We start from the raw sequence: 18,342 nt of genomic DNA on the forward strand, positions 1-18,342 counted from the left end.
TCTCGACCGGGCCTTACAGGCTGTTGCGACATGGCTCAGGCTGAGTGGGCTGAAGCTGAACCCAGCGAAGACAGAGGTCCTTTGCGTGGGTCGCGGCGCTCTGGGAAGGGAAATAGCTCTCCCGGTCTTCGATGGTGCGCCATTGAAAGCAGCGCACCAGGTAAAGAGCCTGGGTGTTTTACTGGAGCCTTCATTATCGATGGAGGCCCAGATAGCAGCCACTGCCAAGTCAGCATTCTTCCATCTGAAGCGGGCAAGGCAGTTGGCCCCTTTCCTTGAGCGCCGGGACCTCGCAATAGTGATCCACACAACGGTCACCTCAAGATTGGACTACTGTAATGCCCTCTACTTGGGGCTACTTTTTTGCCGGACTTGGAGACTGCAGCTAGTGCAGAATGCGGCGGCCAGGCTGTTGTTGGGACTCCCAAAACGGGAACATATACGGCCGAGGCTACGTGAACTGCACTGGCTGCCGATCACATACCGGGTCCAGTACAAAGTGTTGGTCATTACCTTTAAAGCCTTATATGGCCGAGGACCTGCCTACCTGAGGGACCGTCTTTCCCCGTATGAACCCCAGAGAGCACTGAAGTCAGTTGGGAAAAATCTAATGACCATCCCTGGGCCGAAGGAGACTAAATATCAGAATACTAGGGTACGGGCATTCTCAATCGCGGCCCCTACCCTATGGAACCGACTCCCCGAGGAGGTGCGGGCCATGCGGAACCTTGATCAGTTCCGCAGGGCCTGCAAGACCGCCCTTTTTAAGCTTGCACATCTGGACTGCTCAGAAGATCGGCAATTAAGGATCCGCCAATGCGGTTTGAAGACCTATACCGCTGAATAATTGTACTTACTAGATTGTTTTAATGCTGTTAAGTTAGTGTTTACTGCTTTATATTGTTAAATTTAAAGGCTTTTTAACCACTGTACGTTTTTATAAATGTTGTTAGCCGCCCTGAGCCTGCCGAGGTGGGGAGGGCGGGATAGAAATAAAAAATTATTATTATTATTATTACCAAACTGGCTCTGAGTTGGGTCAGGCGCCTGTGTCCCAGCGTGCGTCACCCTTAACGTTCACTATGGTTCTGGATCATACCAGTCCTCATCTAGTGCGGAAGCCCCTTTTGGATCTCATTCTCAGATTTGCATTGTGGTTTTTCCTCCCCCCCCCCCGGTCATTCCACAGAATTCCAGCACCTCCCACCCCCTCCAGCGAGCGCCTTCCTTGTTCTGAAGTCCTCGTTCCAGACGGGAAGATGAGATAGGAGCTCCGCTGATGGACACTGGGCCCGTCACCGTGAAGAAGAGCAAGTTCCGGAAACTGAAAGTCGCTCGCCAGCGCCTGCTCCAACGCTATGAACACCAGCCTTTCGTCTCCTGCCTGGCTGGCTTGTACAGCTGTCGCTGGAGAAGGTACCAGCGGGAAAGGGCGGAGCCAGGTCAATGGTGCTGCTCTAAGGTGAGTATGTGTTGCGGCTCACGAAAGTGCCTCTCCTGCCACAGTTTTCGCTACTCTTTAAGGTACTGCTGGACTCTACCTGAAGAAGTATTCGAAGAAGTGAGCAGGGACCAGGGCTTTTGTTGTAGCAGGAACTCCTTTGCATATTAAGCCACACCCCCTGATGTAGCCAATCCTCCTGGAGCTTACAACAGGCCCTGTACTAAGAGCCCTGTAAGCTCTTGGAGGATTGGCAACATCAGGGGTGTGTGGCCTAATATCAGGGCTTTTTTTGTAGGGGGAACTCCTTTGCATATTAGGCCATGCCCACCTGATGTAGCCAGTCCTCCTGGAACTTACAGTAGTCCCTGTACTAAGAACCCTGTAAGCTCTTGGAGGATTGGCTACATCAGGGGTGCGTGGCCTAATATGCAAATGAGTTCCTGTTACCAAAAAAGCCCTGGGGAACGGTATGATGCCATAGAGCAGGGGTGGCCAACGGTAGCTCTTCAGATGTTTTTTGCCTACAACTCCCATCAGCCCCAGCCAGCATGGCCAATGGCTGGGGCTGATGGGAGTTGTAGGCAAAAAACATCTGGAGAGCTACTGTTGGCCACCCCTGCTCTAACGGTCAGGAAGTTCTTCCTCATGTTGAGCTGGAAACTCTTTTGATTTAATTTCAACCCATTGGTTCTGTTCCTACCTTCCGGGGCTACAGAAAACAATTCCACACCATCCTCTATACGACAGCCCTTCAAGTACTTGAAGATGGTGATCATATCACCTCTCAGCCGCCTCCTCTCCAGGCTAAACATCCCCAGCTCCTTCAACCTTTCCTCATAGGACTTGGTCTCCAGACCCCTCACCATCTTCGTTGCCCTCCTCTGAACCCGTTCCAGCTTGTCTATATCCTTCCTAAACTGTGGTGCCCAAAACTGAACACAATACTCCAGATGAGGTCTTACCAGAGCAGAGTAAAGCGATACCATCACATCACGTGATCTGGACACTAGATTGATACAGCTCAAAACTGCATTTGCCTTTTTTAGCCACTGCGTCACACTGTTGACTCACGTTCAGCGTCTGATCCACTAAGACCCCTAGATCCTTTTTGCACATATTACTGCTAAGACAAGTCTCCCCCATTCTATAACCATGCATGGGATTTTTCCTACCTAAATGCAGAACTTTACATTTATCCCTGTTAAAATTTATTTTATTGGTTTTAGTCCAGTTTTCCAGCCTGTCAAGGTCATCCTGTATCCTGTTTCTGTCTTCCTCTGTGTTTGCAACCCCTCCCAATTTAGTATCATCTGCAAATTTAATCAGCATTCCCTCTATTCCTTCATCCAAATCATCAGTTCTGGTCGCCGCACCTCAAAAAGGATATTATAGCATTGGAGAAAGTCCAGAGAAGGGCAACTAGAATGATTAAAGGGCTGGAGCACTTTCCCTATGAAGAAAGGTTGAAACGCTTGGGACTCTTTAGCTTGGAGAAACGTCGACTGTGGGGTGACATGATAGAGGTTTACAAGATAATGCATGGGATGGAGAAAGTAGAGAAAGAAGTACTTTTCTCCCTTTCTCACAATACAAGAACTCGTGGGCATTCGATGAAATTGCTGAGCAGACAGGTTAAAACGGATAAAAGGAAGTACTTCTTCACCCAAAGGGTGATTAACATGTGGAATTCACTGCCACAGGAGGTGGTGGCGGCCACAACCTTCAAGAAGGGTTTAGATAAAAATATGGAGCACAGGTCCATCAGTGGCTATAAGCCACAGTGTATGTGTGTATATAAAATTTTTTGCCACTGTGTGACACAGAGTGTTGGACTTGATGGGCCGTTGGCCTGATCCAGCATGGCTTCTCTTATGTTCTTATCCAAAGAAATCCAATATGCAGGCCTAGTCCACAAGAGGATTCTAGACAATCCCTCGTTCTGACGACTTCTTCCGCAGTGAACCTCAGATAGTAATGGCATGTACCAAACTATGCCATAATAGTGTTTTTTATGTCCCCCCTGAATATTTTATGGGTCCAATTAATTAATTGTGTGATTAAGTCCAAGTTTTCGAGTAATTCTTTAAAGCAAGGCACTCTATTTGATTCCAAAGCACTTAAGGCACCTGTAGGCTGGCAACCTTAGCATGAAAACACTGACAAACCAGACTGCGGCATCTGCACACTGAAGCCCTGCAGTCCATTCGACCCTCTGCAGACTCTGCCCCCTTCTGCTGCTTTGTGTGCGAACCATGTTTCCCTTTGAGAGAGAACTTGGATCGGTGCCATCACAGAGAAGGCCCCGCCGTGCATTTCCAGCAGCTCTAACCGGGCCGAAAGCCAAATATACAGAAGGACCTCAGCTGATAAGCCAAAGGCACACTGAGGTCTATGGTTGCCAGCTCCGAGCTGGGAAATTCCTGGAGATTTTGGAATGGAGTCTGGGCAGGGCAGAGTCTGGCAACGCAGAAGAGGTGGAGAGAGGCTTCCTTGACTTGTCCCTGTTTCGTTTTCTTACAGCGGGAGTGTGCCTTTTACCCAGTGTTAGTTTCAGCATTCTGTTTCTCTTTCATCTTTCTGTACTTATGGGGAGAAGGACGGAATGACTACAATAACTTTGACTGGTAAGTGGCCCTGGTTCTTTGCCCTCTTCAAGTTGACCTCTTAAGGAAGGCTGGTTTCTGCAAGGGGGGGGGGGTAACAATAATAATGCAAGGTAAAAAGGTAAAGGTGCAAGCACCAGTCATTTCCGACTCTGGGATGACGTTGCATCATGACTTTTTCACGGCAGACTTTTTTACGGGGTGGTTTGCCATTGCCTTCCCCAGTCATCTCCACTTTCCCCCCAGCAAGCTGGGGACTCATTTAACCGACCTCGGAAGGATGGAAGGCTGAGTCGACCTCGAGCCAGCTACCTGAAACCAGCTTCCGCCGGGATCGAACTCAGGTCGTGAACAGAGCTTAGGACTACAGTAGTGCAGCTTTACCACTCTGAGCCACGAATGCAGGGTAGGGCTGGGGAATTCCTGAGGACTTGGGGTAGAGCTTTTAAGAGACTATAGACCAGGGGTGTCCAAATTTGCTTCAAGTAAGAGCCACATAGAATAAATGTCAGATGTTTGAGAGTTGCAAGACAGGAAGGAAGGAAGGAAGGAAGGAAGGAAGGAAGGAAGGAAGGAAGGAAGGAAGGAAGGAAGGAAGGAAGGAAGGAAGGAAGGAAGGAAGGAAGGAACATAAGAACATAAGAGAAGCCATGTTGAATCAGGCCAATGGCCCATCCAGTCCAACACTCTGTATCATGCAGTGGCCAAAATACACACACACACACACTGTGGCTAATAGCCACTGATGGACCTCTGCTCCATATTTTTATCCAAACCCCTCTTGAAGCTGGCTATGCTTGTAGCTGCCACCACCTCCCGTGGCAATGAATTCCACATGTTAATCACCCTTTGGGTGAAGAAGGACTTCCTTTCATCCGTTTTAACCTGACTGCTCAGCAATTTCATTGAATGCCCACAAGTTCTTGTATTGTGAGAAAGGGCGAAAAGGACTTCTTTCTCTACTTTCTCCATCCAATGTATCATCTTGTAAACCTCTATCATGTCACCCTGCAGTGGAAGGAAGGAAGGAAGGAAGGAAGGAAGGAAGGAAGGAAGGAAGGAAGGAAGGAAGGAAGGAAGGAAGGAAGGAAGGAAGGAAGGAAGGAAGGAAGGAAGGAAGGAAAATAGATGGGGAAGGGGAGGGAGAGGTGGAAAGAAAGCAACTTTAACTTTCAATGCATTCTCCAAGCTGCTGGATGGCTTGGATTGTGATTTCAAGACAGAAATGCCTTTTCCAAGCCAGCCGATGGGGTGGTGGAGGCTTTGAGAGCTACACAATATGTGTGAAAGTGCCAAATGTGGCTCCCAAATCCCACTTTTTTGTGTTGTTAGCCGCCCCGAGCCTGCTTCGGCGGGGAGGGCGGGATATAAATAAAATTGATATGATATGATATGACACTTTAGCCACCCTTGAACTAGAGAGAGTATAAACACACGAAGCTGCCTTCCACTGAATCAGTCAATTGGTCCATCAAGGTTCGTATTCCAGGGTCTCAGACTGAGGTCTTTCCCATCCCCTCCTGCCTGGTCTTTTTAACTGGAAGTCCCAGGGATCGAACCTGGGACCTTCTGCATGCCAAGCAGAGGCTCTTGCACTGAGCCACAAGCCCCCTCCTCACAACGCTCACATGAAACTGCCTTATTCTGTTTGGTCCATCCCAGCCAATATTAGCTATTCACACTGGTCCTTTTAAATATGATGGCCAGAACTTCTTTTGGAGTTCAACCCTGCTTGTCCCACCCTTGCTCCTGGCTCCACTCCTCAAAGTCTTCTGGCTCCACCCCCAAAGTCCCCAGATACGTCTTGAGTCAGACTTGGCAACCCTACCATTAACAGCTGATGTGTGCACGTCCTTCTCATATCCCATTTCTTGTAGGTTCAACTATAGCAACCTGGGCATCTGGTTTCTTTGGTCACATGTACTGCTCGTCATGGCGGCCCTCTCCTTCTCCTACATCCTGCTCTTGCTGGTAAGTGGGGCCCTACCTGGAGAAAGACCCCACAAGATGGCAGTTAAGAGTCCAGGGCTTTTTTTTTGTAGCAGGAACTCCTTTACATATTAGGCCACACACCCCTGATGTAGCCAATCCTCCAAGAGCTCCCAGTAGGCCCTGTACAAGGAGCCCTGTAAGCTCCAAGAAGATTGGCAACATCAGGGGTGCGTGGCCTAATATGCAAAGGAGTTCCTGCTACAAAAGAAGCCCTGGTTAAGACTGCAGTCTGCTCTTGGGGGAAGAGATGTGTCTGTGCTGGTAGGACTTCTGTTAGGCCTGCAGAAAGTCCCCGGTTCAATCCCCGGCATCTCCAGTTAAAAACAACAAGCAGGAAGTGCTGTGAAAGACCTCAGCTTGAGACCATAGAGAGCCATGAAGAAGGGGCTTTAGGCACCCAGATTTCCCTGGCACCATTCCTGAGGATGGGGGAAGCTGTTCACATGCAGGAGAGGAGCTATGGCTCAATGGAAGAACTTTTGCTTTGCATGCAGAAGGGCATTAGAACATAAGAAGAACCTTGGTGGATCTGACCAGTGGTCTATCTAGTTCAGCATCCTGTATCACACAGTGGCCAACCAGTTCTTCTGGAGGGCCAACAACAGGGTAGAGAAGCCAAGGCCTTCATAAGAACATCAGAAGAGCCCTGCTGGATCAGACCAGTGGTCCATCTAGTCCAGCATCCTTTCTCACACAGTGGCCAATCAATTCCTCTGGAGGATCAACAACAGGGCAGAGAGGTCGAGGCCTTCATAAGAACATCAGAAGAGCCCTACTGGATCAGACCAGTGGTCCATCTAGTCCAGGGTCCTATCTCACACAGTGGCCAACCAGTTCCTCTGGAGGGCCAACAATGGGGCAGAGAGGCTGAGGTCTTCATAAAAACATCAGAAGAGCCCTGCTGGATCAGACCAGTGGTCCACCTAGTCCAGCCTCCTGTCTCACACAGTGGCCAACCAGTTCCTCTGGATGGCCAACAACAGGGCAGATAGGCCAAGACCTTCATAAGAATATCTCAAGAACCCTACTGGATCAGACCAGTGGTCCACCTTGGCAAGCATCCTGTCTAATACAGTGGCCAACCAGCTCCTCTGGAGGGTCAACAACAGGGCAGAGAGGCCAAGGCCTTCAGAACATCTCAAGAGCTCTGCTGGATCAGACCAGTGGTCCATCTAGTCCAGCATCCTGTCCCACACAGTGGCCAACCAGGTCTTCTGGAAAAGAAGAAGAAGAAGAATTGCAGATTTGTACCCCGCCCTTCTCTCTGAATCAGAGACTCAGAGCGGCTTACAATCTCCCCCCACAACAGACACCCTGCAAGGTGGGAGGGGCTGGAGAGGGCTCTCCCAGCAGCTGCCCTTTCAAGGACAACCTCTGCCAGAGCTACGGCTGACCCAAGGCCATTCCAGCAGCTGCAAGTGCCAAGCGTGCAGACAAGACATGTAAGCTACGTGAGAGCTGTTGCCTAAGCATGGGTTCCGGGAAAAAATACAGGCGGCCAGGCCAGCAGAAGTGGCGTATGAAACATGGAAGGAACCTTGGCCACGTGTCGCCGTACCTGTGGGATTGAGGACTGCTACCCTCACTGAACTTTAATAAAAGATACACTTGCATCTCCCAAGAAACAGGACCTTTTTAGACAGCAAGCTATTGTCCCTGTATAGCATTGCATATTGATCTGGAACGACTATGTATGTTGAGCTCAGTGAAGAGCCACTGTATTTTGGTTGGAAGTTGTGTTTGCAATGCTCCAGTGAACTGAAAGCATAATAAGAGCAGTCGCATTTATTCTTGCTTTGTCAATTACACAGTGTTTCCCTTTTTTTGCCTTACCAATCCCCAGGTGGGGGCAGGGGATCCCCTGGTTTGGAGGTCCCCAAACATCTCAAGAGCTCTGCTGGATCAGACCAGTGGTCCATCTAGTCCAGCATCCTGTCCCACACAGTGGCCAGCCAGTTCCTCTGGAGGGCCAACAACAGGGCACAGAGGCTGAGGCCTTCCCCTGAGAAGAACATCAGAAGAGCCCTGTTGATCAGACCAGCAGTCCATCTAGTCCAGCATCCTGTCTCACACAGTGGCCAACCAGTTCCTCACGAGGGCCAATAACAGGGCAGAGAGGCCGAGGCCTTCATAAGAACATCAGAAGAGCCCTGTTGATCAGACCAGCAGTCCATCTAGTCCAGCATCCTGTGTCACACAGTGGCCAACCAGTTCCTCACGAGGGCCAATAACAGGGCAGAGAGGCCGAGGCCTTCATAAGAACATCAAAAGAGCCCTGCTGGATCAGATCAGTGGTCCATCTAGTCCAGCATCCTCTCCCACACAGTGGCCAACCAGGTCTTCTGGAAAAGAAGAAGAAGAAGAAGAAGAAGAAGAAGAATTGCAGATTTGTACCCCGCTCTTCTCTCTGAATCAGAGACTCAGAGCGGCTTACAATCTTCTCCCCCCACAACAGACACCCTGTGAGGTGGGTGGGGCTGAGAGGGCTTTCAGGGTCATCAGAAAGCGGGGGGCGGGAAATGTCTATTGGGCATGCCAGTATACTCCATGGAGACCGATTCACTTAGGGTATAATGAATTGATCTGTGAGTATCTGGGGACTGGGGGGGGGCTGTTTTTTGAGATAGAGGCATCAAATGTTCAGCATAGTATCCAGTGCCGCTCCTCAAAACACCCTCCAAGCTTCAAAAGGATTGAACCAGGGGGTCCAATTCTATGAGCCCCCCCCAAAAGGTACCCCTATCCTTCGTTATTTCCAACGGAGGGAAGGCATTTGAAAGACGTGCGGTCCCTTTTAATGTGATGGCCAGAACTCCCTTTGGAGTTCAGTCGTGCTTGTCACAGCCTTGCTCCTGGCTCCACCCCCAATGTCTCTTGGCTCCACCCCCAATGTCTCCTGGCTCCACCCCCAAAGTCTCCTTGTTCCATCCCCAAAGACCCAGATATTTCTTGAATTGGAATTGGCAACCCTAAGTTTCTCGTCTGTCTCTTGGTGAAACCAGCTGGAGGCCTAATTGCCCCTGTGGATGAGTTATCATCCTTGAAATACATTTGACCCCAGCAGGCTATTTCAAGATCTCCCCTTCCCTTGGTTCTACCAGTATCTACCAGAGAGCCAGTTTGGTGTAGTGGTTAAGTGTGCGGATTCTTATCTGGGAGAACCGGGTTTGATTCCCCACTCCTCCACTTGCAGCTGCTGGAATGGCCTTGGGTCAGCCACAGCTCTCTTATATGGGAGAACCGGGTTTGATTCCCCACTCCTCCACTTGCAGCTGCTGGAATGGCCTTGGGTCAGCCGTAGCTCTCTTATCTGGGAGAACCGGGTTTGATTCCCCACTCCTCCACTTGCAGCTGCTGGAATGGCCTTGGGTCAGCCAGAGCTCTCTTATCTGGGAGAACCGGGTTTGATTCCCCACTCCTCCGCTTGCAGCTGCTGGAATGGCCTTGGGTCAGCCGTAGCTCTCTGCAGAGTTGTCCTTGAAAGGGCAGCTTCTGTCAGAGCTCTCTCAGCCCCACCCACCTCACAGGGTTGCGGGGGGAGAAGATATAGGAGATTGTGAGCCGCTCTGAGGCTCTGATTCAGGGAGAAGTGCGGGGTATAAAGCTGCATTCTTCTTCTTCTTCATCTAGAGGGGTGACACGTGGATCTTCTAAATCAAATGTTAAAAGTGTCTGTTGGTTTTTTCCCTTAGATCCTTGCCATGTGCCTGGTGTCAGAAGGTCAGCAGCTATACCTGCATTACTGTCACAAGGTATAATCTACCCTTCGCCCTTTGTGCAAGATTTAGATTTCAGTCCCATCTTAACTCAACCTTGGAATGCGTTTAGCAGCGCTGTCTCCTTTCTTGTCCCGTTTTGGTTGCTGAGATCCGTCTCTTGCTTTGAAGCCAGAGTGGGGTAGCCAAACCCCAGGGGTTACAGAAAGAGATGGCTATACAGAAAAGTGATATTGTAACAAAAGGGGGGGGGGGGAAACTGTATAAAAGTAACAACTGTTGATACAAGTCTTGGCTTGCTACTCTATATTTTGAAACAAACCATTTATTATCAATATTATTGACGGAAAAACGCTACACACTAGATGACAGATTTTAACAACGTTGGCAACATTGCAATAGAAGGTTGATGTTACAACAGCAGCAACGGATTGCCCAGGGAACTATCCGTTTCATTCGCCTTCTTCAGGCTGCGGTATACTAGGCCTTGCATTCAATAATGGGATGGTCAGGATTCCCTTCAAATTTATAATTAGACACTCTCCAGCTTTTAAAACTGTCGTGTAAACAGTTGCAGTTGGAGCCTCAGAGACCAAGAGTCTTCCATTAGGGGTTACCCTTGGTCAGATTCAAAATGTCGCTGTGCTAAGCTCTGCTCGGCATGCCATTATCGAATTCAAGACTTTACCTAGTGTACTCTGGCCTGAAGAAGGCGAATGAAACGGATAGTTCCCTGGGCAATCCGTGGCTGCTGCCGCTGTAACATCAGCCCTCTATTATAATTTTGCCAGTGTTGTTAAAATCTGGCATCTAGTGTCTAGTTGTTTTTTTGTCAATAATACTGAAAATAAATTGGTTGTTTCAACATATAGGCCCTGTTCACGCACGGTGTTGAGTCTGTGTTAAACTGACCCGGTTCTGTTCCGAATATCTTTGCTCCGGATATTATCGATCGGACTGCCATACTGCAATTCGAATCACTCCGTGGTGAAACCGTCTTCTGCCGTCCACATGACGGCACCACGCCGTTCTTTTCTCTCCACTATTACGCACATGCGCGCACAATGCGCATGCACACACTATGCACATGTGCGCACGTGCGCATAGGTTAAAACATTATGCGGTTATGCGCATATTGCTAAGCAGTAAAAAAATGGCGACCATAAACTGGATGGGGGTGGAGCCAGGAGACATTGGGGGTGGAACCAGGAACAAGGCTGTGACAAACATAACTGAACTCCAAAGGGAGTTTTGGCCATCAAATGTAAGGGATCACACACCTTCTAAATACTTTCACTCCGCTGGAAATAATGAAGGTTAGGGGCACCTTCTTTTGGGGCTCATAGAATTGGACCCCCTGGTCCAATCTTCTTGAAACTTGGGGGGTGTTTTGAGGAGAGGCATCGGATGCTATGCTGCAAATATGGTGCATCTAAGCACAGTCTGTTTGTAGCCCAGCTGCAGCTTTCACACACAGAGTTAACAACTCACACCCTCCCCTTGTGCAGATTGGGGCTGTGTTTGTTTTGGTCTTCTCCGCTGCTGTCTTAACTGTGATCACAGTACTGTGGAACGTACAATGGCAGACGGTCGTCCTCTCCGTGCAGGTAAGATTACCCAGTGCTGTGCCTTTCCGGGTTTGGGAAATCTCGCAGTCGCAGGTGGCCTGGGTGCGTGGGAACTGTGGTTCACACAAGATTAGATGAGAAGGGTGAGAATTTGAACCTGCATCTCCCAGATCCTAGTTTGACACTCTAACACAGGGGTGTCAAACATGCGGCCCAAGGGCTGAATCAGGCCCTCGGAAGGTTCCTATCAGGCCCCTGAGCAACTGGCTGTCGTGCGCTTCTTTCTTCCTCTCTCTTGCTTCCTTCTGCATCTCAGCTTGCTTTGCCAGGCTTGCTCAATCGCACAGTAGAAATACAGAGCAAAGCCTCTATTTTCTCCATTGGCTGAGGCTCCTCCCTCGGGGAGGAGAGGGGGAGGGACAGCTTGCATTGCCAGGCTCTCTCAATCGCACAGCAGAGCTACTGTGCTAAGTTCTCTTCTGTCTACTGGCTGAGGCTCCTTCCCCTCCTTGTCGCCTGGGGAGGGAAGGAAAGAGCCAGAGCTTCCTTTGCCCAGTTCCTTGGATCGTGCATGAGAGATACAAACAAAGCACCTTTAAGACCGGTGAATGCTGATTTAAGCATGTTTTATTTTAAGTTTTTAAAAATCTTTAATTGTGTTTGTCTGTGTGCTTTATAAAGTTATACTTCTGCTACCTGGCATGACATTTTATGAAACACATAGCCTTGCCCAGCAAGGTCTCATTTATGTCAGATCTGGACCTCATAACAAATGAGATCGACTTCTCTGCTCTAACCGCTATATCACAGCACTGTCTTTGGCACTAAAACGTTTGCCTTGTTCTCGAGGTTTATGAAAGGCTGTTTTTAGATGTGAACATGAAACGTACACTGCAAATGAAGAAGAAGACTGCAGATTTATACCCCTCCCTTCTCTCTGAATCAGAGCGGCTCACAATCTCCTATATCTTCTCTCCCCAGAACAGACACCCTGTGAGGTGGGTGGGGCTGAGAGAGCTCTTACAGCAGCTGCCCTTTCAAGGACAACCGTGCGAGAGCTATGACCCAAGGCCATTCCAGCAGCTGCAAGTGGAGGAGTGGGGAATCAAACCCGCTTCTCCCGGATAAGAATCCGCACACTTCACCCCTACCCCAAACTGACACTCAGTTTGTGGTGAACTCCCTCTAACTGGCAGTCTTCAAGCAGCAGCTGGACAAAGCTGCAAGTGGAGGAGTGGGGAATCGAACCCCTGACGGCAAGCCAGCCGGAACTGCGTTCCTGTGCAAAAAAGCCCTGTCTGGGTATAAGCTCTTGCGTGCATGCACACTTTCCCCAGATACATGCACGCAAAAGCTTATACCCAGAATTAAACTTTGTCGGTCTCGGAAGGTGGCCCCGGACTGGTATCTGAAGAAGTGTGCATGCACCTGAAAGCTTACCCTTACAACGGCAGACCAATGTTTGCACATTTTGTGGGTCAAAGTCTTTGTCTGCTCCTGCAACATGGATCCCTATCCAGCTTCTGTACTGACTGCCGGGGCAGAAAAAGAAGTACCACCCGATGTTCCTTGTGCTACCTGTTCAAGGTTGCCTCCATTGCACACTGTCACACTTTCTGATGAACCTCCCATTATGGTGTCCTTTTGGCTTAATTTTTTTTTTAGAAAATGCAATACTATTTTGACCCACTGGGCAGTGCTGTAGCTTTAGCACCCCTGTTCCTTGAGTATTAACGGAAAAAGGAAAGGAAAGGTCCCCTGTGCAAGCACCAGTCGTTTCCGACTCTGGGGTGACGCTGCTTTCACAACGTTTTCACGGCAGACTTTTGACGGGGTGGTTTGCCATCGCCTTCCCCAGTCCTCTACGCTTTCCCCCCAGCAAGCTGGGGACTCCTTTGACCGACCTCGGAAGGATGGAAGGCTGAGTCAACCTTGAACTGACTACCTGAACCCAGCTTCTGCTGGGATCGAACTCAGGTTGTGAGCAGAGAGTTCAGATTGCAGTACTGCAGCTTTACCGCTCTGCGCCACGGGGCTCTACGCTTCCCCCCCCAGCAAGCTGGGGACTCATTTTACTGACCTCAGAAGGATGGAAGGCTGAGTCAACCTCGAGCCGGCTACCTGAAAACCCAGCTTCCATCGGGGATGGAACTCAGGTTGTGAGCAGAGCTGAGGACCGCAGTACTGCAGCTTTAACCCTCCGCGCCACGGGTCTCTAGAGTATTAAAGACTGCGCCCAAATTGTTTGTAGATCTATGTGGACAGCTGTGTTTGTTGGAAGCAACAGAACAAAGTAGGATTCAAGTGGCACCTTGAAGACCAACAAAGTTTTATCCACAATGTAAGCTTCGTGTGTTCTAAGCACACCTCATCAGACAATATTGTCTGATGAAGCGTACGTAGAGCACACGAAAGCTTACATTCTGAATAAAACTTTGTTGGTCTTAAAGGTGACACTTGACTCCTGCTTTGTTCCAAATTGTTTGTGTTATTGATTGAAGCGTTTTTAGCTCATCTGTGCTTGATTGTCTGACTCCAGGTGGGTCTGCGTGTTTGCCATCGCAAATTCATCCCTGTTCGTTGTTTGGGTATTACGCGTTTGGGGATAGGCCTGAAATGTTTATCGATGTACATTTGCGACTGGAAAAAAAACCCCTTAGCCTGTCCTGAGACTCTTTTTGTCTCCTCGATAGGTTACCGCTCCCTTTATGCACGTGGGCGCCCTCCTCGTCATGGTTCTGTCGTCCTGGCCGGTAGCCTTGTATACCTTCCGGTTGAACAAAAAAGGTACAGTGACTCCCGTAAGTAAGCGTGCCTGTCACTTGCAAGAAGTAAGCTAGTTACTAGATCGGGCTGGCCAAACTTGCTTATCGTAAGAGCTACGTAGGATAAAGGTCAGATGTTTGAGAGCCGCAAGACAGGAAGGAAGGAAGGAAGGGAGGGAGGGAGGGAGGGAGGGAGGAAGGAAGGAAGGAAGGAAGGAAGGAAGGAAGGAAGGAAGGAAGGAAGGAAGGAAGGAAGGAAGGAAGGAAGGAAGGAAGGAAGGAAGGAAGGAAGGAAGGAAGGAAGGAAGGAAGGAAGGAAAATAGATGGGGAGAAGATATTGGATTGGATTTATATCCCGCCCTCCACTCCAAAGAGTCTCAGAGCGGCTCACAATCTCCTTTCCCTTCCTCCCCCACAACAGACACCCTGTGAGGTAGATGAAGATATTGGATTTATATCCCGCCCTCCACTCCGAAGAGTCTCAGAGCGGCTCACAATCTCCTTTACCTTCCTCCCCCACAACAGACACCCTGTGAGGTAGATGAAGATATTGGATTTATATCCCGCCCTCCACTCCGAAGAGTCCCAGACCAGCTCACAATCTCCTTTACCTTCCTCCCCCACAACAGACACCCTGTGAGGTAGATGAAGATACTGGATTTATATCCCGCCCTCCACTCCAAAGAGTCTCAGAGCTGCTCACAATCTCCTTTCCCTCCCTCCCCCACAACAGACACCCTGTGAGGTAGATGAAGATATTGGATTTATATCCCGCCCTCCACTCCGAAGAGTCTCAGAGCGGCTCACAATCTCCTTTACCTCCCTCCCCCACAACAGACACCCTGTGAGGTAGATGAAGATATTGGATTTATATCCCACCCTCCACTCCGAAGAGTCTCAGAGCGGCTCACAATCTCCTTTACCTTCCTCCCCCCCACAACAGACACCCTGTGAGGTGGGTGGGGCTAAGAGGGCTCTCCCAGCAGCTGCCCTTTCAAGGACAACCTCTGCCAGAGCTACGGCTGACCCAAGGCCATGCTAGAAGGTGCAAGTGAAAGAGTTGGGAATCAAACCTGGTTCTCCCAGATAAGAGTCCGCACACTTAACCACTACACCAAACTTGCTCTCCGGGAGGGAGAAGAGAGAGATAGAGAGGTAGAAAGAAAGCAACGTTAACTTTAAATGCATTCTCCAAGCCACCAGCTGGCTGGTTTGGAGAAGTGATTTAAAGAAAGAAATGCCATCTCCAATCCAGCTGATGGGACAGTGGGGGCTTTGAGAGCCACACGATGTGTGTGGAAGAGCCACATGTGGCTCCCAAGCCACAGTTTGGCCAACACTGCCCTAGATGTTTCCCTGCAGCAGCATATATGGAGAAGAGCAAATAAACCCAGAGGTCAACAATAGCAAAAAGAAGCAACCGAGAACTCAGTGAAGGACTACATAATCGGGGACTAAGTTCCTAGTCCCTCTGAAGCCCATTGCCTGGGACCTGGATATCAGAAGGTCTGTTCTTTGAGTATTCTGGACCCCAACAGGTTGCTGTTTGGGAGGTGGACGTTTGTTCCAAATCAGTGGTCCCTTGGGTCAAAATGAAGATGGTGAAGAGCAGCGTCTTTTAAGTGGTGGCTCCCTGTAGCATTTAGAAGGCAGGCAGAAAGGCCTTTAGGAAGTAATCCTGGGTCATTGCATGCATATATCATTTGTCCCAGTGGTCCCTTGGGTCAAAACGAAGGTGGCAAAGAGCGGGGTCTTTTAAGTGGTGGCTCTCCACAAGCATTTAGAACAGGAGTGGCCAACGGTAGCTCTTCAGATGTTTTTTTGCCTACAACTCCCATCAGCCCCAGCCAGCATGGCCAATGGCTGCGGCTGATGGGCGTTGTAGGCAAAAAAACATCTGGAGAGCTACCGTTGGCAACCCCGGATTCCGAAGGTAGGCAGAAAGGTCTGGATCATTGCGTGCATATATCATTGGGGGTTTTCCCCCTGCAGTTATCCCAGGCGTGGTTTTTTTTGTACCTTTTTGTTACCACAAGCCGCCACAAAGGCACGTCTGCCCACAATGAGCAATATTCACCAAACAAATGACCCGGAGATGGAAATTGGAGCGGCCTAGTTTTCATCCCGAATGCTTTCAGGTCTTTAACAGTGTCAGCTTCTCACTTGCAGCAGAAAGAAGAAGAATTGCCACTTTGAGTGGTGCCCAAGCCGGAAGGGGTTTCCATTCGCGGGACGAGCACAATCGGGGTTACAGCGGGGTGTGTGTGTGTCTTTATCGCAGATCCCTTTCACTTGAAGTCACCCTTTCTCTTGATCGGCACGGGGGAAGTGACCTCATTCGAACCCACGGGAACGCTGTGTCCTCATTTTAGCTCTTGTAGAGAAGCCAAGCGATGGGATGGATTCAGGGATGTTATACAAAGGCGAGAGCGATCCTGTTTCCTGGGCTGGGAGACAGGTTCGGTCCCCACCTCAGCTGTATCTAGGTTGCCATCCTCCAGGTGGGACCTGTAGGTGTCCCAGACAGGACCTTTTTTTTGTAGGAACCGTTCAGCAGGAACTCATTTGCATGTTAGGCCATGCCCCCTGACAACGCCATTGTTCCACACAGGGCTTTATGCAGAAATAGCCCAGCAAGAACTCATTTGCGTATTAGGCCCTGACTTCAAGCCAGCCGCAATTGCGTTCCTGTGCGTTGCTGCTCAAAACAAATCCGTGGTCCCAGAATTAGAACCGAACTCCGGAGATCATTTCCCCTGGAGAATATGGACGCTTTGGAGGGTGGACTCTATGGCATTGTATTATGCTGAGGTCCCTGCCCTCCTCAAACTCTGCCTTCCCCGGGCTCTATTTCTCCAAATCTACAAGATTTTTACAACCTAGAGGTGGCAACCCTATCTGGCTATTAGCAGGATCATGGAGTGGGGCAACCCTAGCTACATCCCAGATTTCAACCAGAGAGCCGGTTTGTTGTAGTGGTTAAGAGCGCAGACTCTTATTTTGGAGAACTGGGTTAGATTTCCCCCCCTCCTTCACTTGCAGCTGCTGGAATGGCATTTGGTCAGCCATAGCTCTTGCAGAGCTGCCCTCGAAAGGGCAGTTTTTGTCAGAGCTCTCAGCCCCACCCACCTCACAGGGTGTCTGCTGTGTGCGGGGGAAGGTAAAGGAGATTGTGAGCCGCTCTGAGACTCTTCGGAGTGGAGGGCGGGATATAAATCCAATATCTTCATCTACCTCACAGGGTGTCTGTTGTGGGGGAGGAAGGTAAAGGAGATTGTGAGCCGCTCTGAGACTCTTTGGAGTGGAGGGCGGGATATAAATCCAATATCTTCATCTACCTCACAGGGTGTCTGTTGTGGGAGAGGAAGGTAAAGGAGATTGTGAGCCGCTCTGAGACTCTTCGGAGTGGAGGGTGGGATATAAATCCAATATCTTCATCTACCTCACAGGGTGTCTGTTGTGGGGGAGGAAGGTAAAGGAGATTGTGAGCCGCTCTGAGACTCTTCGGAGTGGAGGGCGGGATATAAATCCAATATCTTCATCTACCTCACAGGGTGTCTGTTGTGGGGGAGGAAGGTAAAGGAGATTGTGAGCCGCTCTGAGACTCTTCGGAGTGGAGGGCGGGATATAAATCCAATATCTTCATCTACCTCACAGGGTGTCTGTTGTGGGGGAGGAAGGTAAAGGAGATTGTGAGCCGCTCTGAGACTCTTTGGAGTGGAGGGCGGGATATAAATGCAATATCTTCATCTACCTCACAGGGTGTCTGTTGTGGGAGAGGAAGGTAAAGGAGATTGTGAGCCGCTCTGAGACTCTTCGGAGTGGAGGGTGGGATATAAATCCAATATCTTCATCTAGCTCACAGGGTGTCTGTTGTGGGGGAGGAAGGTAAAGGAGATTGTGAGCTGCTCTGAGACTCTTCAGAGTGGAGGGCGGGATATAAATCCAATATCTTCATCTACCTCACAAGGTGTCTGTTGTGGGGGAGGAAGGTAAAGGCGATTGTAAGCCACTCTGAGACTTTGTGATTCAGAGTGAGGGGTGGGATATAAATCCAATATTATCATCGTCGTCATCTCCTTCTTCTTCTCCTTCTACTGGACCTCTTCAAAATCAACCAGAGCCTTAGAGCATCCAGAAATCTGACTTGAATCTACATCATTTGACTGTTGTCGGCAGAGTTTCCCATCTCCATTTGGTTTCTTGGTTGCACACCGATGTGACAGGACCAGGAAATGACTTAAAAAAAAACA

The 18,342-nt window shown here is 49.5% G+C and overlaps 1 protein-coding gene across 1 annotated transcript in view; it reads left to right on the forward strand.

Moving 5' to 3' along the window:
* The first annotated feature begins 1,279 nt into the window (after nt 1-1,279).
* The window catches only part of LOC132569153 (glycerophosphodiester phosphodiesterase domain-containing protein 5-like), a 36,263-nt gene continuing 19,200 nt past the window's right edge, over nt 1,280-18,342 (forward strand). The window contains exons 1-6 of the mRNA XM_060235339.1: nt 1,280-1,462; nt 3,965-4,068; nt 5,925-6,018; nt 9,732-9,791; nt 11,264-11,362; nt 14,017-14,124. Of these exons, the coding sequence (XP_060091322.1) occupies nt 1,280-1,462; nt 3,965-4,068; nt 5,925-6,018; nt 9,732-9,791; nt 11,264-11,362; nt 14,017-14,124 (648 nt within the window). The remainder of the gene's footprint in view (nt 1,463-3,964; nt 4,069-5,924; nt 6,019-9,731; nt 9,792-11,263; nt 11,363-14,016; nt 14,125-18,342) is intronic.

Source organism: Heteronotia binoei, chromosome 3 (genome assembly GCF_032191835.1).
Source record: "Heteronotia binoei isolate CCM8104 ecotype False Entrance Well chromosome 3, APGP_CSIRO_Hbin_v1, whole genome shotgun sequence".
NCBI lineage: Eukaryota > Metazoa > Chordata > Lepidosauria > Squamata > Gekkonidae > Heteronotia > Heteronotia binoei.